The sequence below is a fragment of the Rutilus rutilus genome (genome assembly GCF_951802725.1).
Source record: "Rutilus rutilus genome assembly, chromosome: 13".
Lineage (NCBI taxonomy): Eukaryota > Metazoa > Chordata > Actinopteri > Cypriniformes > Leuciscidae > Rutilus > Rutilus rutilus.
In genome coordinates, this window is record NC_140218.1 from 5,729,092 (window position 1) to 5,750,546 (window position 21,455).

Consider the following 21,455-nt stretch of genomic DNA (forward strand, 5'->3'; position numbering starts at 1 on the left):
TTAATCTTGAGTGGAAATATAATTGTTCATGTTCATGTTAGTTCACAGTGCATTAGCTAATGTTAACAAATACAACTTTTGATTTTAACAATGTATTGATAAATGTTAAAATTAACATTAAATAAGATTAATAAAAGCTGTAGAAGTATTGTTTATTTTTAGTTCAGGTTACACTTTAATTCGATGGTCCACTTTAGACATTTATTTAGACACAATTAGACATTTGGAAATTTAATTTTTTAGAGTGTAGTTTATTTTAAAGTTCTTAAACTCCTTAAAACTCATCTTTGATCACCAAAATTACTTATTTAAACGTTTTTTCCTTTAAAAAAATTCTTCATGCTTTAAAATATCTTGAATGTAATTCTACACCCCTGCGTCATTAAGTATGCGCGGTTCTATGAATATGCAAATGAGCCCCGCCTCCACTCACTCACTCAGCTCAGAGATCCACTGGTTGACGATCACACGTTGATCTGATTGGTTACAAGGTAGTTTGTGACGTCAGAAACACCAGCGATTTCAAAGCGTGTTTTTGAGACTGTCTTTGGTTCACTGCAGTTTTAAGGAGGAAATACTCAGCAATGGTGTCGACTTATGAATTTACACATGGTTTGTCGTAAAGCATATTAAAAACACCACATAGACATATAAACAACATTAAAAGCTGGACTTTAATCACAGGGGGACTTTAAAAGGTTTGTAGGAACCTATTGTATCCGTGTTCTTCTTATTACTAGCTATTCTTCCGTCTTCTTCTTCCGCTCTGGAAGTCTATGGCAGAAAGTTATGAAATTTGACACACTGATAAAGGACAGTCTGACCTTTAACCACAGTGATTTTGGAGTCTCTAACTCAATCGCTCTAGCGCCACCAACTGCCCAAAGTTGCACTCACGTTTATGCTAATAACTTCTGAACCAACAAAATTCTTAGATTTTTTTTCAAAGATATTTTTAGTCATTTAATAATTGGTTGTGAGGGTGTTGCTATGCACTTGCTAGGCATTTTGTCCCCTGGTCTTATATATTTGGTCTTTATGCCTTAGGTTCCTCCTTCAATTTAAGCTTTGCACTATAGTAAGTGTGCATGATGTACTTTAGCTGTTTTGTCTTCATATGGTTTGACGCTCATCTTTCTGTCTGTTTTTAACAAGCACACACTCACACACACTTTCAAATTGAAATGAAAGAAATGCTGTAATTATGAGCACAGGATGTAGCTGGAGGAAATGTACAGGTTCCCGGCAAACTTTACAAGCACCTAGACTAATTATAGTGTGTGTGTGTGTGTGTGTGTTTTCGCCAGCCAGGGAAACGTATAAGAATACCAGGAGCAGCAAGGGCAGGTCTGAAGGACACACACACACACACACAAATCACACACACACACATCGAATGCATTTAAACAGCCCGTGCTCTTCATAAACACTCTCAGTTCCTCATGTGCAGCAGTGGAAACTTCTGACAGCTCACTGTAAACCCATTACATTCTGTCCCTCTCTCGCACACACACACAGACACACACACACGCTGATGTCATCCTGAAGGCAGCGGCTGAATGAATCGCCCTCAGCGGTGCGGGCGAGCACACACACACACACACATACACCTGACGCGCGCTCACGCACTCCAGACGACAAACTTCTGTGCGGAACAAACGAGACCTTTTCACGGGATATTTTCGCGTGGAGAAACTGAAGCTCGTGTGTGTTTATACCGCGTCTCTCATAATGGATGTGATGCTGTTTTTCTCTCTCATTTGTGTTTGTGCGGTTGCAGGTTCAGACACTCTCAGGTAAAGTCAAATGTTTGCATTTCCGAAGAAATGTTTCTTTCTTATACGTTTTTGATCAATACAAAGTTGTGGGGCATATCTGACAGAAAGACGTAAAACAATCGCTACTTTTATAATTGTCGCTAATTTATGAAATTGTCATGGTAATAATATTTTCCGCTACAGCTAGTTTCTATTATACCTATGTTGTTGTAAATATGTGATAAATTAAGATAAGCACCATTTAACAGAGGCGCACGATGGAATGTAATATAATTCTATAGGCCTTATGTTTCATTTTTCGTGATGTTTCAGAAATTTTATTTTTATACATTTATGATGCAAAGTTATGAAACATATCTGAGAGAAAAAAGAAAAATAATCGCCAATTTTATAATTATTATTATCTTAAACTCCCTCTGTAGTCAATAATTTAAGCCCTTTAAACACACCTTTAATCACAAAAATGTCATATTTAAAAAAAATTTCCTTGAAAAAAAATTCGGCATACCTTAAAATAGGTGAAATGTAACTTGACACCCGCGGTTATATGAATATGCAAATGAGCCCCGCCTCACACGTTGATCTGATTGGTTACAAGGTAGTTTGTGATGTCAGAAACACCAGCGATTTCAAACCATGTATTTTTTGAGATTGTCTTTGGTTCACTGCAGTTTTAAGTTACGTTTAGCCTACACGACAACGATATGCTTAAAACTGAGACGTTTTCCCTTTGAGTTTTCCGCGACAACACCATTGTCAAAACGATCCCCATTCACACGCGAAAAAGACTAAACAAACCCTGTATTCTGCTGCCAGGCCTTTAGATGGCCATATTACACATAATATGTATGAGCATTCAATTAAATTAAATTCACATTTATTTATACAGCGCTTTTCACAACACACATCATTTCACAGCAGCTTTACAGAAAGTCCACATTACAATCTACAGAGATCTGTTATCAGAGGAAACTGTCTCAGTTATGCATTTCAGAAATGCACATATAAAATCACAGTTAGCTAAAAATGTATTAATGTAAACATTGTAATAATTTAAGGCAGAAACAATGAGCTCATTGAAGTAATGAATACTTGTTTGACGTCATCATGACGTTGTCGGTTTCAGAGATTTGCGTTTTTGTTGTTTACACAGAGACCGTTTTCAAAAATTTGCACTTTAAAAACCTGTTTTCAAAAGTTTTCGCATAAAAGGTTTTTTTACGTTTTTAATTAAAACACTGTGTCGTGTAAACAGCCCCTAAAGAGAAAAATCTTTTAACCCTGATGGTCTTTATTTATGTCTACACTTGAGGTTTTTGGGGTCTCTAGAGACAATAACATTTAATTTTGTAACAAGATAATAGTTTTTTTTTTTTTTACAAATGTAATTTTATTCTGTTTGTTAATGTTTTTACTCAACATTTGTGCAGTTTTTGGAGAATTTATGATATTTATTAAATTTCTATAAATAAATAAATATTTAAATAGCCTTTTTACAAAAAAACAGCATTTGATGTAAAATTCACTTTATAAAAGACCCAGATTTCTAACTTTCATTCATGGGGATAACATGGATAATTTTAAATGGTTTAATGTAACATTTTTGCCCATTTTTTTGGAAAATGCAGTTTTAAAATAAAAAATAATAATTTTAACCACTATATGGCTATAGAGCTCCAGTATATGCTATTTGCTATTAGACTACCTGAAAGATATCTTTTCACAAGTTGGATTCAGTTGGATTCATATCTAAATATTATAAAATCACAATTATAACAAAAATAAAATATTTTTGTCAAAGTTTAGCATTTTTTTGTACCAAAAAAACCCAGTTTTTCAATAATGTTACATTATGATTAGAACCAAACCTGAACAAAATGTTACAAAGAGAAATGTTGGAGTCTTAAGATTTTATCATTTATTTCAATCATTTATTTTTAATCTAATTCTAGATTCTAGACACACACACAATTGTGTGTGTGTGTGTGTGTGTGTGTGTCTGAGAGATAAAGAGAGAGAGAGAGAGAGAGAGAGTGTGTGTGAGTACACATTGTCGATGTGCCAGTGTCACCACACCACTTTATATTTGTAGTGGTTCTGCATTTTGGATGATTTTATTTGACAAATTATAGCCTTACAAATGTTCCTGTGTGTGTGTATGCGTGTATGTGTGTGTGTGTTTACATTTTCAACGTGTCAGTGTCACCAATTTATTTTTGTGGTGGTACTGCATTTTGGATAATTTTATTTGACAAATTATAGCCTTACAAATGTTCCTGTGTGTGTGTGTGTGTGTGTGTGTGTGTGTGTGTGTGAGTGTGAGAGAGAGTGTGTGAGTACACATTGTCGGTGTCAGTGTCACCACTTTATATTTGTGTTGGTTCTGCATTTTGGATGATTTTATTTGACAAATTATAGCCTTACAAATGTGTGTGTGTGTGTGTGTGTGTGTGTGTGTGTGTGTGTGTGTGTGTGTGTGTGTGTGTGTGTGTGTGTGTGTGTGTGTGTGTGTGTGTGTGCACATTTTCAATGTGTCAGTGTCACCAATTTATTTTTGTGGTGGTACTGCATTTTGGATGATTTTATTTTACAAATGATAAGAGAACAGTTTTTATAGTCTCAAAAATGTATTCCTCTATATGTGTGTGTGTGTGTGTGTGTGTGTACACACGTGTTGTGAGCAATATAATTTAGCATTGTGGATGTTTTTTTAATTGGTGGAAGTGTGCCACTTTATTTGTGCCATTTCTGTCGATGTGTTCTGCGTTGTTTCTGATTTTGATGATGAATTTTGTCTATTTTGATTGCGGGGTCTCCAGAGACCCCGAAGACCACGAGTGTCACAATTTTTGTCACGCTAACATAAAAACAGATATCATTCCAATTTAAAAAAAATTTTGTAGATCTAGAAAGTGTTGAGAGCCGTAGAAGGTTTCATACCATTTGGACAAAGGGAATTTTTTTTTTAATTTGAGTAAAAGTCATTTGGGGTCCCAAAAGACCCCATAAACCATCAGAAAAACTCTAAATCAGTGAAGTACTTTTAAAATAATATCATATATAATGCACTGATTCTATAAATCTGTCTATCGCTTCTTGCGTGTGTGTGTGTGTATGTGTGTGTGTGTGTGTGTGTGTGTGTGTGTGTGTGTGTGTGTGTGTGTGTGTGTCACAGGTCATCCAGGCTGCTGGTTCTGTCTGATGGACTGTGTCCGACGAGAAACTCTCAGGGACGATGCAGACGTGAGTGAATGTTAGAGTACCAGCATATTGCACATTCAATTTACATTTATTTGTATAGCGCTTTACACAACACACATCGTTTCAAAGCAGTTTTACAGTAAATGCACGAGTCTGTTGCAATTTACAGTGATCTGTTATTATCAGAGGAAACTGTCTCAGTTATGTATTTCAGAAATGCACATACACAAAATCACAGTTAGCGAAAAAATGTATTAATTTAAACAATGTAAATAATTTAAAAATGACCCGTCCTTTTAAACTGCTAATAAATCTCTCATCATGCAATATTATCACCAGATACTGGACTCAATCTTTTTGTAAACTTGTTTCCTTTTAATTAGCATTAGGTTTTGGACTGAAGGATCGTTGATCTGAGCTGATGCTCCTCAGTTTATAAAAGTTCACTCAAGCTTATTCATCTAAAACTCCCTGAGGAGCTTCAGCTCAGATCAACGAGGCCCACGATCCTTCAGTCTAGACACACACAACCTGTGCTAATTACAAGAAAACAAGTTTACAAAAAGATTGAGTCCAGTATCTGGTGATAATATTGCATGATGAGAGATTTATTAGCAGTTTTTTTTGTAGGCTGGTCATTTTTGACACACACAAAACCCACAAAAATTACTAAAACATTTTTGGGGACTTGTTATACGCTGTACGAGCAAAGTCTGGAGGGTTTAGTCGAATGTGATAACATGAACTAGCATTTTCAGGAACACAACATGAGCGATAGAGTAGGTCTTATTTACAGGAAATACAAGAAAATTCATTCACTGTATACTGCAAAAACAGTATGAACACAGCCACACACACACACACACACACACACACACACACACACACTCATGTTGATGTATTGTGTCTGGTTTGTGTAGCCGTGTGTGAGTCGGGTTGTAAACATGGCGAGTGTGTTGGACCAGATCAGTGTCGCTGTCATCCAGGATTCACCGGCAAGACCTGCAACCAAGGTACTAGTGTGTGTGTGTGTGTGTGTGTGTGTGTTATTAGTCTTTCTCACCAGGGTTATTATAGCTAACTAAAACTAAAACCATTCAAAAAATGGTTTACTTGAAATAAAATAATAGTTAACTGAATATAAAATAAAAAGAAAATATTTTTTAGGTGGTTTAGCTCTGAAAAATAAATAAATATATATATATCATATTTTCACGTTTTAGAATTTTTTTTACACGATAAAAGTCGTTCCCTATGTACTAATTCGTTCCCTCGTTTTGATTGAACTAAAATGAGGAAATTAATGATTATACCGTGCGCATGCTTTATATAAGATTTTGCTTTATATGTTTTTAAAAAATATTTCTATTTAAGTTTTAGTTATTTTAGTACATAAACTTTATGAAAATGAGAAATTTTGCCTCGGTAAACAAGCTAAAATAAAATATGTATATTTTATTTTAGGCAAAACATTTTTTTTCTTATGGTTTTAGTTTTAGCGTATAATATCTCTAACACACACTGGATACATCGCTCTGTAAATCTCCTATAAAACAGCTCTTCAAACTCTCAGCTTAAATAAGAGCACATGTGAAAGTGTGTGTGATGACATCATGAGGAGTGTGTGTGTGTGTGTGTGTGTGTGTGTGTGTGTGTGTGTGTGTGTTTTCCTCATCAGCACACAGGTGCACAAACATTAGGACCGATGGAGTGTCCCGCTGGGATTGGTGTTCGTGAGTGATGGGACGTGTGTGTGTGTGTGTGTGTGTGTGTGTGTGTGTGAGAGAGAGAGTGTGTGTGTGTGTGTGTGTGTGTCTGATGGTGCTCGCGGGACACATATTAAGAACTGATTTACAGGAGAAACATACGCAAGCCTGTTTTCTTTGGCCTTTCTGACTCGTGAAGAATCTGAAGAACGTGATTGTAATATATAATTCTCTGGAGTGTGTTGAGACCATCAGGTGTGTGTGTTGAGTTAAAGTTGTTCTGTTAGTATTGTGTGTGTTCAGTGTGTTGATATTCATCTCTCATATGCCACTAACACAGTTAATGAAGAATCGTATAGACTCTTTACAGAAAACGTTGTCATTTAGTGTGCATGTGTGAGTGTGTGTGAGTGCATACGTGTGTGTGTGTGTGTGTGTGTGTGTGTGTGTGTGTGTGAGTGAATGAGTGTGTCTGTGTGCATGTGTGTGTGAGTGTGAGCGTGCGTGTGTGTGTGTGAGTGAGTGTGTGTGAGTGTGAGTGAGTGTATCTGTGTGTGTGTGTGTGTGTGTGTGTGTGTGTGTGTGAGAGAGATTGTGTGTGTGTGTGTGTGTGTGTGTGTGTGTGTGTGTGTGAGAGATAGTGTGTGTGTGAGTGAATGAGTGTGTCTGTGTGCATGTGTGAGTGAGTGTATCAGTGTGTGTGTGTGTGTGTGTGTGTTCCTACAGGGATGAACTTGCCTGTAAAATCAGATACATGTCAAACACATTCCACTCATTCTTCCAGAGGCAGGACGTGTGTGTACATCACCTCTGACCGCACACACACACACACACACACACTGTCTCTGTCTGTTCACGTTCCTGTCAGGACTGTCACAGCTCAGTGTTTCTGCTTGTTCTGTGTCTGCAGATGTGAACGAGTGTGCGTTCAGGCCGTGTAAGTACAGGTGTATGAACACTCGGGGCAGTTTCAAGTGTTACTGTCTCAACGGCTTCATGATGGCGTCTGACGGCTCGTGCAGGAGTGAGTATCCAACGTGTGTGTGTGTGTGTGTGTGTGTGTCCTCATTCACAGCACTATTGCTTTATGCTTTATTTTCATTTATATTTTGAATTAGCTTATTTTCTTCTTTTTTTTTAATTTTTTTTTACATTATTAATTTTCATTTAGTTTAAGTTTTTCAACTATTTATATTTTATTTATAACAGAAATGTTTTTATTAGTTTTAGTTAACGATAATAACATGCATTTGCGTGCATCCCTCATAATACATTTCTCCGAGTGTTTGGCTTTTTTTCTCTCTAGTTATACTTTTTTTACTTTCTTACTTTTTACTTTTTAAAGGTTTTTTTACACTCAAAAATCAAAAGATAAAAATGATTAATGCAACTTCATTATTAATTTACTCTGATTTACTTCATGATTTTTACTGTAATTTTACACTCAAAAATCAAAAGATAAAAATGATTAATGCAACTTCATTATTAATTTACTCTGATTTACTTCATGATTTTTACTGTAATTTTACACTCAAAAATCAAAAGGTAAAAATGATTAATGCAACTTCATTATTCATTTACTCTGATTTCCTCCATGATTTTTACTGTAATTTTACCATTAAAAAATAAAAAGATATAAACGAGAAATTTCTTTTCATTTCTATTTATAATGCTGTTTTATTTTTGTGTGCGTGTTTGTGTGTGTTTGTGTTTGTGTTTGTGTTTGTGTGTGTGTTTGTGTTGTTGCACCCAAACCCTAGTCAGCGCATTGATTATAGTTGACTTTTTTTGCTGAGTATGTCACAGTGCATTATGGGATTGCTGTCTCCATGAAGCAGACACACAGTGCAGATGCTTAGGGCTCGTTCTGTGTGTGTGTGTGTGTGTGTGTGTGTGTGCAGATGCTCGTACGTGTGCGATGGCGAACTGTCAGTACGGGTGCGCGGTGATGAAAGGAGAGGTCACATGTCAGTGTCCGTCTCCAGGACTGAGACTCGCTCCCGACGGAAGGACGTGTGTCGGTACGCATGCAGGGTTCACACACACATCACTCAAAATACACTTACCAGAGAAACCTGTCATTCTACACTCTAAAGTCAAAAGATAGACATTTGAAATTGCATTTTGCATTGATTACATTTATAATTTTATTTAGTGATAATTTGTATAATTTTAATAAATCATATTAATAAAAAAGATATCAAAAATAATAATAAATTATTTTTAAAATACTTTTTTACGTTTAGATTACATAATTATTTTTATGTAGATATAATGTGATTTTATAAACATAATTTTGTTGTATTCTATTCGTTTTGTTGTATTCTATTCTATATATTTTTAAAGCGCTTTAAAACGCATCAAAGCAGCTTCACTGAAAATGCATGTTTAACATATAACATTATATATATTATATTATATATTCTGTATATATATAGTATATAACAGCAAAAAATGTATAGAGTAAATTAGACTAAATGAATAATTAAATTAAATTGATATTTTTTATCTTTTTATTTTTGAGTGTAAAATGACAGCAAAAATTATAAAGTAAATTAATTATAAATTAATTATAAATAAATTAATGTAATTTTACACTCAAAAAGTAAAAGATACAAATGAGAAATAGTAATTTCAGTATTAATTTACTCTTTACTCCATTTTTACTGTAATTTTAAACTATATAAACTGATAAAAATGAGAAATGCAGTTTCATTATTCGTTCACTCTAATTGACTCTCTAATTTTTGTGGATATGCATGTGACATTATTTTGTGTGTTTCTATCAGAAATCTCTCTGTATTGAGTCTACATGCTTGTGATTTGCTCTGCTCAGATGTTGACGAGTGTGTGACGGGTCAAGCCAAGTGTGCGAGGTTTCGTAAGTGTGTGAACACGTTCGGCAGCTTCGTCTGCAGATGCCATGAAGGCTTTGAGCTGAAGCACATCGACGGGAAGTATCACTGCACAGGTGTGTTCAGAGAGAAAACACATTAGACTGTATTAAATCACACACTCTAAACTCTTGTTTTTTCCAGATAAGAAGATTTCCTCGGTTTGCTATGACAACCCAGGACACAAGAAATGCAAATGTACACCAGGTGTTAACGGCAAGGGTTACTACTGCAAATGTACGTGAGTGTGATCTGACAATAATTCACCACGCAATTGATGGATAATATTTTCTGTTAGAGTGTTTCGTCCTTCGCGCGGGTCATTTTGACCCGAAACTGTTTTAAAAAATTTTTTTTTATTGATTGTTCATCAGTGTCCAAGACCCCGGGACTTTTGTCGCACTTGAACCACGAATACACACAAAAAAACTTTAGTGGATTCGAGGAGTTTTGTGGTTGAAATTTTAAAAAGTAACAAATCCTTCCCTCTCGGGTCAATTTGACCCCGAAAGCTTCAGTACACATAGAAAAACATAAAAATGCTTAAAATTCAAACTAAAAATGCTAAAACTTTACCAAAAAATCATTTTATAATGTATGTGTATCTGAATGCAGACTGAAGTAAACTGACTTTAGGACCCAGCGGAACAGCTCATTTGATCCATATAGAGATATAAGGACATAGAGTCATGAAATATCATGTTATATTATTATTTTTCCACAAGAGGTCGGCAAAGACACACAATGTAAGATATTTTGAGCTGAATTAAAAGGGTTATGCATGAAATTGTGAGTTATTTTGAATTTAAGTTGAAAGAATGTGAGGAATGTGCTTAAATTACTATTTATTTATTATTTATTGATCAAATCTAGTCATTTAAAGGTAAATAAAATAAAAGATAACCAAAAATTGCATAAAAAAATAGAAAAGATATTATCAAAATGAAATAAAATAAGCTTTCTGGACAAACATTTTTTTGCTATAATTTTAGGGCTTCGGGTCATTTTGACCCGCAAGGGCTTTCCCCTTTTTTCATCTTTATGTGTAACAAAGTGCGAGAGAAGGATGAGGGTTAAGTGATGCTGTGTGTTTTTTTTTTAGCTGTTGTTAAAGTCACTATTGAACCTGCGAGACCAGTGAAAGTCACAGCCAGTCCGACCACCGTCTCTATGGCAACAACTCCCATGACAACCACCAAAGAAAAAACCACAACAACAACTCCCATGACAACCACCATAGAAAAAACCACAACAACAACAACCATAGCAATTCCCACCACTACCGTCACCACAGAAACTTCAGTTCCAACAAGCAATGCTGTTACAAAAGTAACACCAAATACTGTTGCTATGACAACGACGGAATCTACAACTACAACAGCCCTGACAACAACGGAATCTACAACTACTGTTGCTATGACAACAACGGAATCTACAACTACAACAGCCCTGACAACAACGGAATCTACAACTACTGTTGCTATGACAACAACGGAATCTACAACTACAACAGCCCTGACAACGACGACCACAAGTCCAACTACGACGACCACAAGGCCAACTACGACGTCCACAACTACAGAGACGCTTCCAACTACAGGTCCCATTATAACCACAACAGCGTCAGCGTCTGTCTCGAACGCGACCCAGGAGACGAGCTCCACCACGACTCTGGACAACCACGTCCACAGAGAGAGCACCGCAAAGCCCAGAGGAGACGTACACAGTGAGACATGCAGAATATCACACACATACAGCCACTAAAAACATTAACATTACACACGTCTGGTTCTGGTTATGAACAAATGTTCTTCCAATAACGTTAATAGAACGGATAATTATCTAGTCTTTAATAATGTTCTCAAATGTGCACAAAAACATTGTGTTCATGGATTATTTTTTTTTTTTATTGATTATTTTTTTTTAAATGTTACTACACTGTAAAAAAAATTATTGTTGGTTTAACTTAAAAAAGTAAGTTATCTGGTTGCCTTAAAATGTTTAGTTCATTGAAATAAAAAAATTGAGTTAATACAAAGGAGATTGATTTAATCAACAGAATCTCAAAAAGTTGATTTGACAAAATAAAAAAAGTTGTAATAACAAATCATGAAAATATTTTTTACAGTGTACTTGTGAGAACATTCAAAAGTAACTTTCCAAGAATGTTTGAAGATTGATGAAATGGAATGTTCCCTTAATCTTCACATAACCAAGAAACAAATGTTTTAAAACATTTGACTGGACATTCAGAGATCATTGAGAAATTAAGAAAAACACTTTACAATAAGGCCCAAATTATTTTAAATTTTTTTTATTTCAATGAAATGACTGTACTATATTTTATTTCGATAATGTTTTTATTTAGTATTTAGTATTTTTAGGGTATTTTATGACACTCAATTATATTTATGCAGCAGTTTATAATCCACTTATTCCCTTTTTTGAGCATAGACAAATTTCCAACTTAATCCGTCATAAATGTTGAATGCTTTGGAGCACAGACTAAAGTTTGGTCTGTTTTTAAAGAAGACACGTGGCAGATTATTGCTGAAGTTTAAGTTTATTGTTATGGACAAAAATATTATTTTCAGTTTTTATATGAAATCTATACTTTTCAAAACATGTATTCTAAAACTGTGTGAAAATCAAAGCCATAAATCTAAGTCCATGTGTTTTATTTTGTGTGCGCGCGTGTGTGTGTGTTCACACGTAGCAAGTGCCAAAACCTTTACCAAGGCACATTTTGTACCATTCCGATGGAGTAAAAAAAAAAAAAAAAAAAAAACTGAACATAACATATTTCGGTCAAAATGACTGTAGAGTACCATAGGGTTAACATTATAACAACTGAGTGTCTGTTAATTAATAAGAATAGTTCTCTTCTTCTAGTTCCACGCTACGAGAACAACCTTTTTGACTGGGACTTTGACGTTGAGCTAGGAAACACAGCGGAGTATGTGCGAGATGATCCAGGTAACATTCACATCTTCTGCAAAGTAGACGAGACATACCAGTGAATCTTACTGACGTGTGTGTGTGTGTGTGTTTCAGCGGCTGGTGTCGTGAGCTGCTCGTTTGATGAGGGTTTGTGTTTTTGGATGAAGGACTCAGAAGGAGATCTAAAATGGGAAATTAAAGATGATCCTGCTGGTAAAACACATCAGAATTACACAGAACATGATAAAAAATGACAAGAGTTAATAAATAATGTGCTTATACAGTCAAACCAAAATGTAATCAGACACCTTCAACATTCCTCACATTATCACAGTTTATTCGCTATAGTTTAGAAATTGCTAATAAAATATGAGCAGAACTCAGTTGATATTTCACTGGTTTTGTCCGTCCTTCTGTTAGACTGTCTCACACATGAATTATGTTGAATATCTGTCAGCTGTTAAATTTAACTACACAATTAGATAATACCAGTTTAGCTCAACCAATCACCAAGCAATGCTTCATTGTGTTCAGTCTGTGTGTAAAAAGAGCATTAGCAATTAAAGACAAAACACTTCAGCAAAACATGATCAGCTCAAAGTGTCCCAATCATTTTTGGTGCCAAATTTTACTGGTAGTCACTGTATGAAGAATATTTGGGTATAATATTTACATTTATTCATTTAGCTGACGCTTTTATCCAAAGCGACTTACAATTGCTATATATGTCAGAGGTCACACGCCTCTGGAGCAACTAGGGGTTAAGTGTCTTGCTCAGGGACACATTGGTGTCTCACAGTGGATTCGAACCCGGGTCTCTCACACCAAAGGCATGTGTCTTATCCATTGCGCCACACCACCCCCTTTATGTCACACCACCACCCCCTAATATGTCACAGAATATGTCACAGTTTACTTTATTTTGCTATTCTCACTTACATAAATGAGCTATAGTGTCCTGCACACACTAGTAAAGAAATATAAAAAATTATATCTGGTGTCTGAATAATTTTTGGTTTGACTGTACAACTTTCTTACCTGTCAATCACTCTCAGGTGGGCGGTACCTGTCAGTACCAGAGGCAACGAACAGACGAAGTGTAAAAGGGGCGCGGCTTACGGTCCCGCTGGCCACGCCCACAAAGGCGTGGCAGGGCGGCAACCTCTGTCTGGCGTTTAGACACCGTCTCCACGGAAACCACATCGGCTCTCTGCAAGTGTTTGTCAGAAAGGGGCGGAGTCACAGTCCGTCAGTCTGGACCACGACTGGAGGACATGGCTGGAGACACACCCAAATCACACTTGGGGGGCGGGGCCTTGTTGATGTAAGCATGAATAAATCATCAGCTTCTAATACATATTCTTTTACTTAAAAGCTGAATCAGTTCATTGCTGAATAGTCATGATTCACAGCTGATTCTGTCCCACCAGGATTTTTGCAAAAATTACTGATTTGTTTTATTTTTTATAATTAGAATATCAAATTTACCATATGACACTGGATGTGCAATAGTCATCCAGGACAGAAAAGCTAGTTTATTCTTGTGTCTTACCAAATTCTGACAACTTTTGTTTGTGTTATTTTTTATTTTTGTTATAGAAAATAATACCAAAGAAGCTAATGACAAACAATAAGACATTTATACAAATAAAAAAAGAGTGCTTTAAGTTTCTCAGGTAGATTTAAAGGAACACGCCGACTTTTTGGGACTAAGCAGTATTTGTGCTTTTAGTTTTGCAAACTCAGTGAGTGGTTTTGCTATAAGTATGAATAGTTTTAGAAATTATGCTATAAGAATCACGGTTAGGTTTTAAGCATTCAGAAAAAACTGTATTACATTAAAACCAAAGCTGTGTAAATAGCGTTTAGTATGTTATAATAGTGTCCATCCTGCTGTTTCTGATTATTGATCATCTGCATTTTGATTATAGTTTATTAACTGCTGTTGTTTGTATCAGATTGTGCTGAAGGCAGAGAGACGGCGAGGGAAACTTGGAGAAATCACAGTGGATGATTTTAGTCTGAGACGAGGAGCCTGCAGTGATCGAGATAACAGGACAGATCAGTGACACACACACACACACACACACACACACACACACACTCACTAGATTGTGTTTGTTTTCAAGTTAATGGTATATATATATTTATATAACAGTTGTTATCGAAATTATTCAACCCCAGTTTATTGGCAAGATTTACAGACTGTTCATTTTCAACAAATCAAACAAAAGTAATTGAGATAACTCAGTGCCAGAGGATGTAAAGCAGCCGCAGAGCATCACCGTGCTTAAAGGAGGAGTTCACTTCAGAATTAACATTTCCTGATAGTTTATTCTCCCTCATGTCATCCAAGATGTTCATGTCTTTCTTTCTTCAGTCGAAGAGAAATGAAGGTTTTTGAGGAAAACATTCCTGGGTTTTTCTCCATATAATATCTTCAATGGGGTCCAACGGGTTGAAGGTCCAAATGTGAGTTTCAGTGCAGCTTCAAAGTCTCGACACGATCCAGTCGAGGAATAAGAGTCTTAAACCAGCGGACATTTTATAAAAAAAAAAACGAAAAACTCGTCCGACATCGTTTTACCTTTTATTAATAATTTTTGTTTTTTGTAAATGGCGTTTGACTTTGCACATTAGTTTTGTAAGTTGTTAGTTTTGTTCGTGGGCACAGAGAGAAAAACCACACGTGGTGTCGGAGGAAAAGATGCACGAGAGACGAGAGATGGCGTATTTTCCCCGGGTTTAATAAAATGACTTGAACGTCGCACTCGTCCGCATACATGAGGATTGAGCGAGAAAAAGCATACAGATAAACATTCAACTCTGGCCACAAATAGAAAGGGAAATAAAAGAAAGTGTACAAAAGAGTGGTTATCTCTTCTCCTGCTCCTCTGTCACATCTATTACACACACACACTCTCTGCGCACATGCACAGTTGTCACTGTACCTCGAATTACCGTAAATGCACTGAGTAACCGTTACACGTAATGTGTGGCGCATCACAGCTAGTGCAAGACAAGCATTAGTGGTTAAAAAGTATGTAAATGTTTATTTTTTTGATGTTGAAAATGACAGATCGTTTCGCTAGATAAGACCCGAGTTTCATAACTCCACAGAACAGAATCCCAAAACCACTGTGGCTTATTTCTATGATTTCGAGCACTTCTCTTGTGCTTTTGTGCCAGTAGTGGTGTAGTCCTGGAGGTCTGGCATTTGGTCATTACGAGCCTCGCTGTTCCTCAGGACCCAGTCTTGCTGCAGGTCTTTGGCAGTCACTCAGAAATCTGGTTGTGTAACCACTGTTCCTTTAAAGGGATAGTTCACTTTGAAATTAATTTTTGATATGTTTTAGCTTACCTCAAGGGCATCCAAGATGTAGGTGTCTTTGTTTCCGCAGTAGTTTCAATTTTGATATTTTTAGGTCAAACTGTTCTTGTCTGTCAGTCATATAATGCAGGTCTATGGTCACTGGCTCAAAACACAAGCACAGAGTCCAAATTAAAACAATTCCCCATGTCCAAATGAAACAATTCCCCATCATAAGTACACATTGATGGCCTAAGACACGAAACGAGCAGTTTGTGTGAGAAAACGAACAGTATTTATATCGTTGTTATCTCTTGAAAACAGCACACGTCCAAATGATCTGATGGCGCGGGCGGGTATAGATATATACATAGATGTCGCTTGGCTACGGTTTCGTTCCAATGAACTGCAGTAGCCAAGGCGACATCTATGTATATATCTATACCCGCCCCCGCCGTCAGATCATTTGGACGTGTGCTGTTTTCAAGAGATAACAACGATATAAATACTGTTCGTTTTCTCACACAAACCGCTCGTTTCGTGTCTTAGGCCATCAATGTGTACTTATGATGGGGAATTGTTTCATTTGGACGTGGGGAATTGTTTTAATTTGGACTCTGTGCTTGTGTTTTGAGCCAGTGACCATCGACCTGCATTATATGACTGACAGACAAGAACAGTTTGACCTAAAAATATCAAAATTGAAACTACTGCGGAAACAAAGACACCTACATCTTGGATGCCCTTGAGGTAAGCTAAAACATATCAAAAATTAATTTCAAAGTGAACTATCCCTTTAACACTGAACTTGCGAACTGTGTTTCCAACTGTCTCTAAGAACATTTAGTGCCTTCGCTATCTTTTTGAATCCTGTTCCTTGCTTGTGAAGGGTGATTATATGAAGAGTTCAGATGCAAAAGCCTCTAAGGCCTCGTTTACACTGTCAGTGAAATGTGACCCAATTCAGATTTTTTGCTCATATGTGACACAGATCCGATGTGTTCTATGACCATGTAAACAGGAACAAAACACATGCATTTGTATATTTTCAGATCGGTTTCAGGCCTCATTCATATGTGGACATAAATCAGAGATATAAATCGGATATGTGCCAATGCGACTGTCATGTAAACAGGCAGATCGGATTTTCTGAGGCATTAGGCGACGTCTCCGCAGTTTAATGACGAGAGAAACCCGGACGCGCTTCTGCAAAGGGACGGATGGCCCGACGAAACGTTGTGTCGTCGTAGGAGAGGAATGTGGACACACGGTGACACAACATATCAAAGGTTGGCTTGCTCATCCTAAAATTTCGGACCCACTGCTCCTCGTTAAAGCCCGCCACAATATGCTCCCGCCAGTCCTGAGATCTCTCTCGCACACAATAACTGAAGCGTATGTGCAATGATGGCACTTTTCGTCCTCCTCCGCCTCATAATCATGGTGATGCTTGGCAAACTTTGCTTATATCGCAGAGCTAGCATCAAGCATGTTTCGCGTCCGCCCATCTGTGCAAGAGAATTTAACCATTTAAGCATGCGCGATGTTTCAGATAGTATGGCAGGTGTAAACACGTGAATCGGAAATGGGTCACAATTGAAAGAACGTGTAAAAGGACGGTCAAAAAAATCGGATAAAGGCAACAAATCAGAATCGGGCATCAAGACCTGCAGTGTAAACTAAGTGCCATCTGAAATTTTATAAAGCTTGTATATTTAAGTTCAGTAATTTTAACTTAACTGACAATTAATAGGTAATTTACATTGCCATTTAAGTGAAATTATTGAACTTAAATATACAAGCTTGATAAAAATTATCATTCTAGAAGAAAATTTCAGATGGCACTTGAACTCTTCATATCTTCTCTTAACTTTTTGGACCATTCTTTTGACATATTTCTAACATGCAGTCAAATGTGAGACTCAACAAACCTAGTCAGTTCAGATATTTCATGTGTTCTAACTCAAGCACACCTGGTGCAACTAATGAAGCCCTTGATGAGTTGCATCGTTGTGTTTAAGACAATATAGCAGATTTGCTGTTGTGAGGAATTCTGTTCAGGGGGTTGAATAATTTTGAGACTGTGGAAGTTATTAAAAGTTGCATTTTCAGCTGAATTTGGAGAAACCACTTGAAACATTTGTTGTGTTGAGCTATTTAATTGTTTTTTTGTTTTTGTTTTTTTAATTGTGAATAAATACATTTTTTAAATTTGTTCATTGCAAACAGCTGAAAGTCTGTAAATTTTACCAATAAACCAGATTTGCAATGCGGGGTTGAATAATTTAGATTACAACTGTGTGTGTATATATATGTATATATATATATATATATATTATAATTATTTTAATTATTATTATAGGGAAATTGTGTTTCATTGTCACAAAATCATACATAAATTATTTTATTTGAAGGAATAATCCAAAAGTCTATTTTAAAATTCAATATTTGAGGTGAAATGTGACCTGACATGTTCAGGGAGATTCAACAACAGGTGTTTGTTTCAGTGGTTTGATCAATGTTTATATTTTTATACATCATTAGATCAGTAATTATTAGTGTTAGTAAATTGAAAATGTATAAAAAAATTTATTATCAGGGGCCTTGTCATTTAAATTATTTATAAAATCTGCTTCTGTTCATGTTCAGCTCTTTCTCACTCCTCACCGTGTTATTGCGCTCATGAAATGTTTCTGACACTTGTGTGTTGTAAATACGTTCTGTTTTTGCTACAATATTGTGTCTGAGTTTGTATTTAAAGCTTAAAGTTCTTTATAAACTCGATTCAAATCCTCTGTTGTTGATCATTTTGATTAATCTGATTGCTACTGATTTATTAATGTGAATTAGTTGTTCTGCATTTTTAGGTCTTCTGGCAGGAAAACCACAGCAGAGATTCAGTGTGTGTGTGTGTGTGTGTGTGTGTGTGCCCTTGTTTATATTACATTGTGGGGACCAAATGTCCCCATAAGAATAGTGAAACCTGAGATCACCTACATTGTGGGGACCAGCCAGCGGTCCCCACTTTTCAAAAGGCTTATAAATCACACAGGATAAGTTGTTTTGAGAAAGTAAAAATGCAGAATGTTTCCTGTGATGGGTAGGTTTAGGGGACAGGTTTGTGTGTGTGTGTGTGTGTGTGTGTGTGTGTGTGATGGGTAGGGTTAGTGTAAGGGGACAGAATATACAGTTTGTACAGTATAAAAACCATTACGTCTATGGAATGTCCTTATTTAGATAGCTAAAGTAAACATGTGTGTGTGTGAGATCTGTTTAAACTGAGCGGGACAGACTGAACTAAAGGTGTGTGTGTGTGTGTGTGTGTGTGTGTGTGTGTGTGTGTGTGTGTGTGTGTGTGTGTGTGTAACATGAAGCAGACCCCATGACAACATTCATAAACAGTGAGTCTTTCATCAGTCGCAGGTTAATCTCAGTTTGAGCTGTTTAGCAAGTTCAGCATGGAAATGGGGGCTAGCAAACAAAAACAAACTCTAGCATTAATATGGATCAGGCCTTTTCGTGAAGTGAAAATGAAAGGGAAAAAACGAAGACGATGTGTGTGGAGCAAGTGATGGTTTGTTGTTTTGCTGCATCCCAATTCATAAGCTACATCCTTCGAAAGCCAATTGCGTCTCCAAATGCGTTCTTCGTGTCCCGTGATATGAAGGACACAACAGATGGATCCTTCAAAACCCACCCTCCCCTACCCAGACTTCAGTGCGTGCCAGTGACGACAGGGTTTTAAGAGAAATTGACAAATTATTTGTGTCATTGGGTCAAGAATTGGGTTTCAACTTACTCAGATATCTAATGATTTAAGATGCTATTATATATAGTTATGGACATGATGGTATAGACATATTTATACAGTTTGTGAACCCTGTTTTGTTTTCAGACAGTTTAATGTAACTTTCAAAAATGTACAAATGCCACTGGTCACTCAGGTTCTGCGCTCATACTGGTTTTTGAAGTAGGACAGCGGGACTTTGCCTGAAAACTTCTGACACTGACAGAATTTACTCGGAGGTAACATTTTATTGCGTTAGTATTAATCGGCTGTTGGCGATATGTCAAACTAGCGATCATAGACTTCATTTTGGTCTAGGATCAGAAGAATCTATAAGGATTCTCACAATTGGTCTCACAAAATCGTCCAGTGTGTTGAATCCACCAGTGATCTGAAATGAGGAACTGCTGCAGTTCTGCGGCTCCATCTAGTGGCCGAGAAGATGCATTACAAGCAAACAATGCGCGCTTCCCATTATGTTGTTACAGTTTCATAATGTTTTATACTGAACACACACATACAAAAACAGTTCTTCACTTTGGCTGTATTTGGTTTAATAAATAAAATTGGGTTATAGTTGATATTAACGTACATTAATAAGTCTTCAGCAAACATGCAGCCCTGAACAAATATAATGCATCTTATTGGATGCATAAGGCTAATGTTCTGTATGGCATACAGATATTTTATATTTTATATTTATATTACCGTCGTTGTTGCTTTTCATCTGCTGTTTTTGTTTTTGTTTTTATTATTATTCTGTTTTTGCACAACAGCACGATATATGCTCTAGTTGTGTCGTGGCGCCATCACGTGGTCAACATGTGAACTGAAATGGGATCTTATAGGAAATGGTTAACATTTTTCCCAACTATTAAATTTCATAAGGTGTGGACAGTGCTAAACAAATGTGTCCGTTTAAAAATGATTCATCATTACCCTTGTAATAGTCTAAAATATTCACCGCCCCGCCCATCGCCCCGCCCCTCCGTCCAGCGTGAGACTCCAGAATAAACTGCAGACTTTCACACAAACAAACGCAGCCTACACCTGTCAGAAGGGAGATACAAATGTGTACAGCTCAGGAGAATATGATACTACAAATGTGCACATGTGCCGAGAGAGAGAGAGACAGAGAGACACTTCAGTCCTTTCCTTCGCTTCTGGCCGCCACTGAAACACAGAACTCACTGTGCAGGTGAATATTTATGTTCTTATATCATATTATAAATAACAAATGTTTGTTATAGCATGCATGTAACTGCTCTGGAATAATATTGTATATATGTATGAAGGCCTTTCTGTCAAGTCAAGTCGAGTCACCTTCATTTATACAGCGCTTTTAACAATGTGGACTGTTTGAAAGCAGCTTTACAGAGATAACAGGGCAGTAACTGAGATTGTTGTGGCTTTACAGCAGCTCTAGAATAAAGTTACTGTCCAGCTAAAGTTAGTTTTGATTGATTCACTTCCGTTGCAAAGATCATTAGTAATTAACTAACACGACACCGCTTTAATCATGCCATTAAACAATATCCTGAAACAATGAGCAATAAATCTTTTTTTTAACGCTTAACAACTGTCAGCTCAGGTCCATTAAATAATATTAAAATCTAATACTATTATTGTCATTAGTATTAATAATAGTAACAATAAAATCAACTATTACATTGTTACACTGTTACATAACTATTACTAAATTAACATAACACAACGCTAGTTCATGTTAACAAATGGAACCTTCCCAGGTAATAATAATGTTCTAATAATAATAATAATAATAAATAAAAAAAGTTTTTAAAAAGCGTTTTCTTGGTTATACCAAAGTGAAGCGAACGT

General features: G+C 36.3%; 2 protein-coding genes across 5 annotated transcripts in view; both read left to right on the plus strand.

Moving 5' to 3' along the window:
- The first annotated feature begins 1,596 nt into the window (after positions 1–1,596).
- LOC311301959 (nephronectin) lies at positions 1,597–15,828 on the plus strand. Its single transcript, XM_084427408.1, has 12 exons — positions 1,597–1,796; positions 4,954–5,021; positions 5,900–5,992; positions 7,596–7,709; positions 8,587–8,706; positions 9,522–9,656; positions 9,724–9,816; positions 10,682–11,305; positions 12,472–12,555; positions 12,634–12,732; positions 13,575–13,843; positions 14,478–15,828. Exons 1-12 carry the CDS (start codon positions 1,732–1,734, stop codon positions 14,586–14,588), a joined length of 1,875 nt encoding a protein of 624 aa, XP_084283534.1. The 5' UTR covers positions 1,597–1,731; the 3' UTR covers positions 14,589–15,828.
- A 4,795-nt stretch (positions 15,829–20,623) lies between these two features.
- aimp1b (aminoacyl tRNA synthetase complex interacting multifunctional protein 1b) overlaps positions 20,624–21,455 on the plus strand; it is a 7,962-nt gene continuing 7,130 nt past the window's right edge. The window contains exon 1 of one of the 4 annotated variants that reach the window (XM_084427124.1): positions 20,624–20,814. The gene's annotated coding sequence lies outside the window, so the exon portion shown is untranslated. The remainder of the gene's footprint in view (positions 20,815–21,455) is intronic. The other 3 variants (XM_084427123.1, XM_084427120.1, XM_084427121.1) reach the window with 3 other exon arrangements.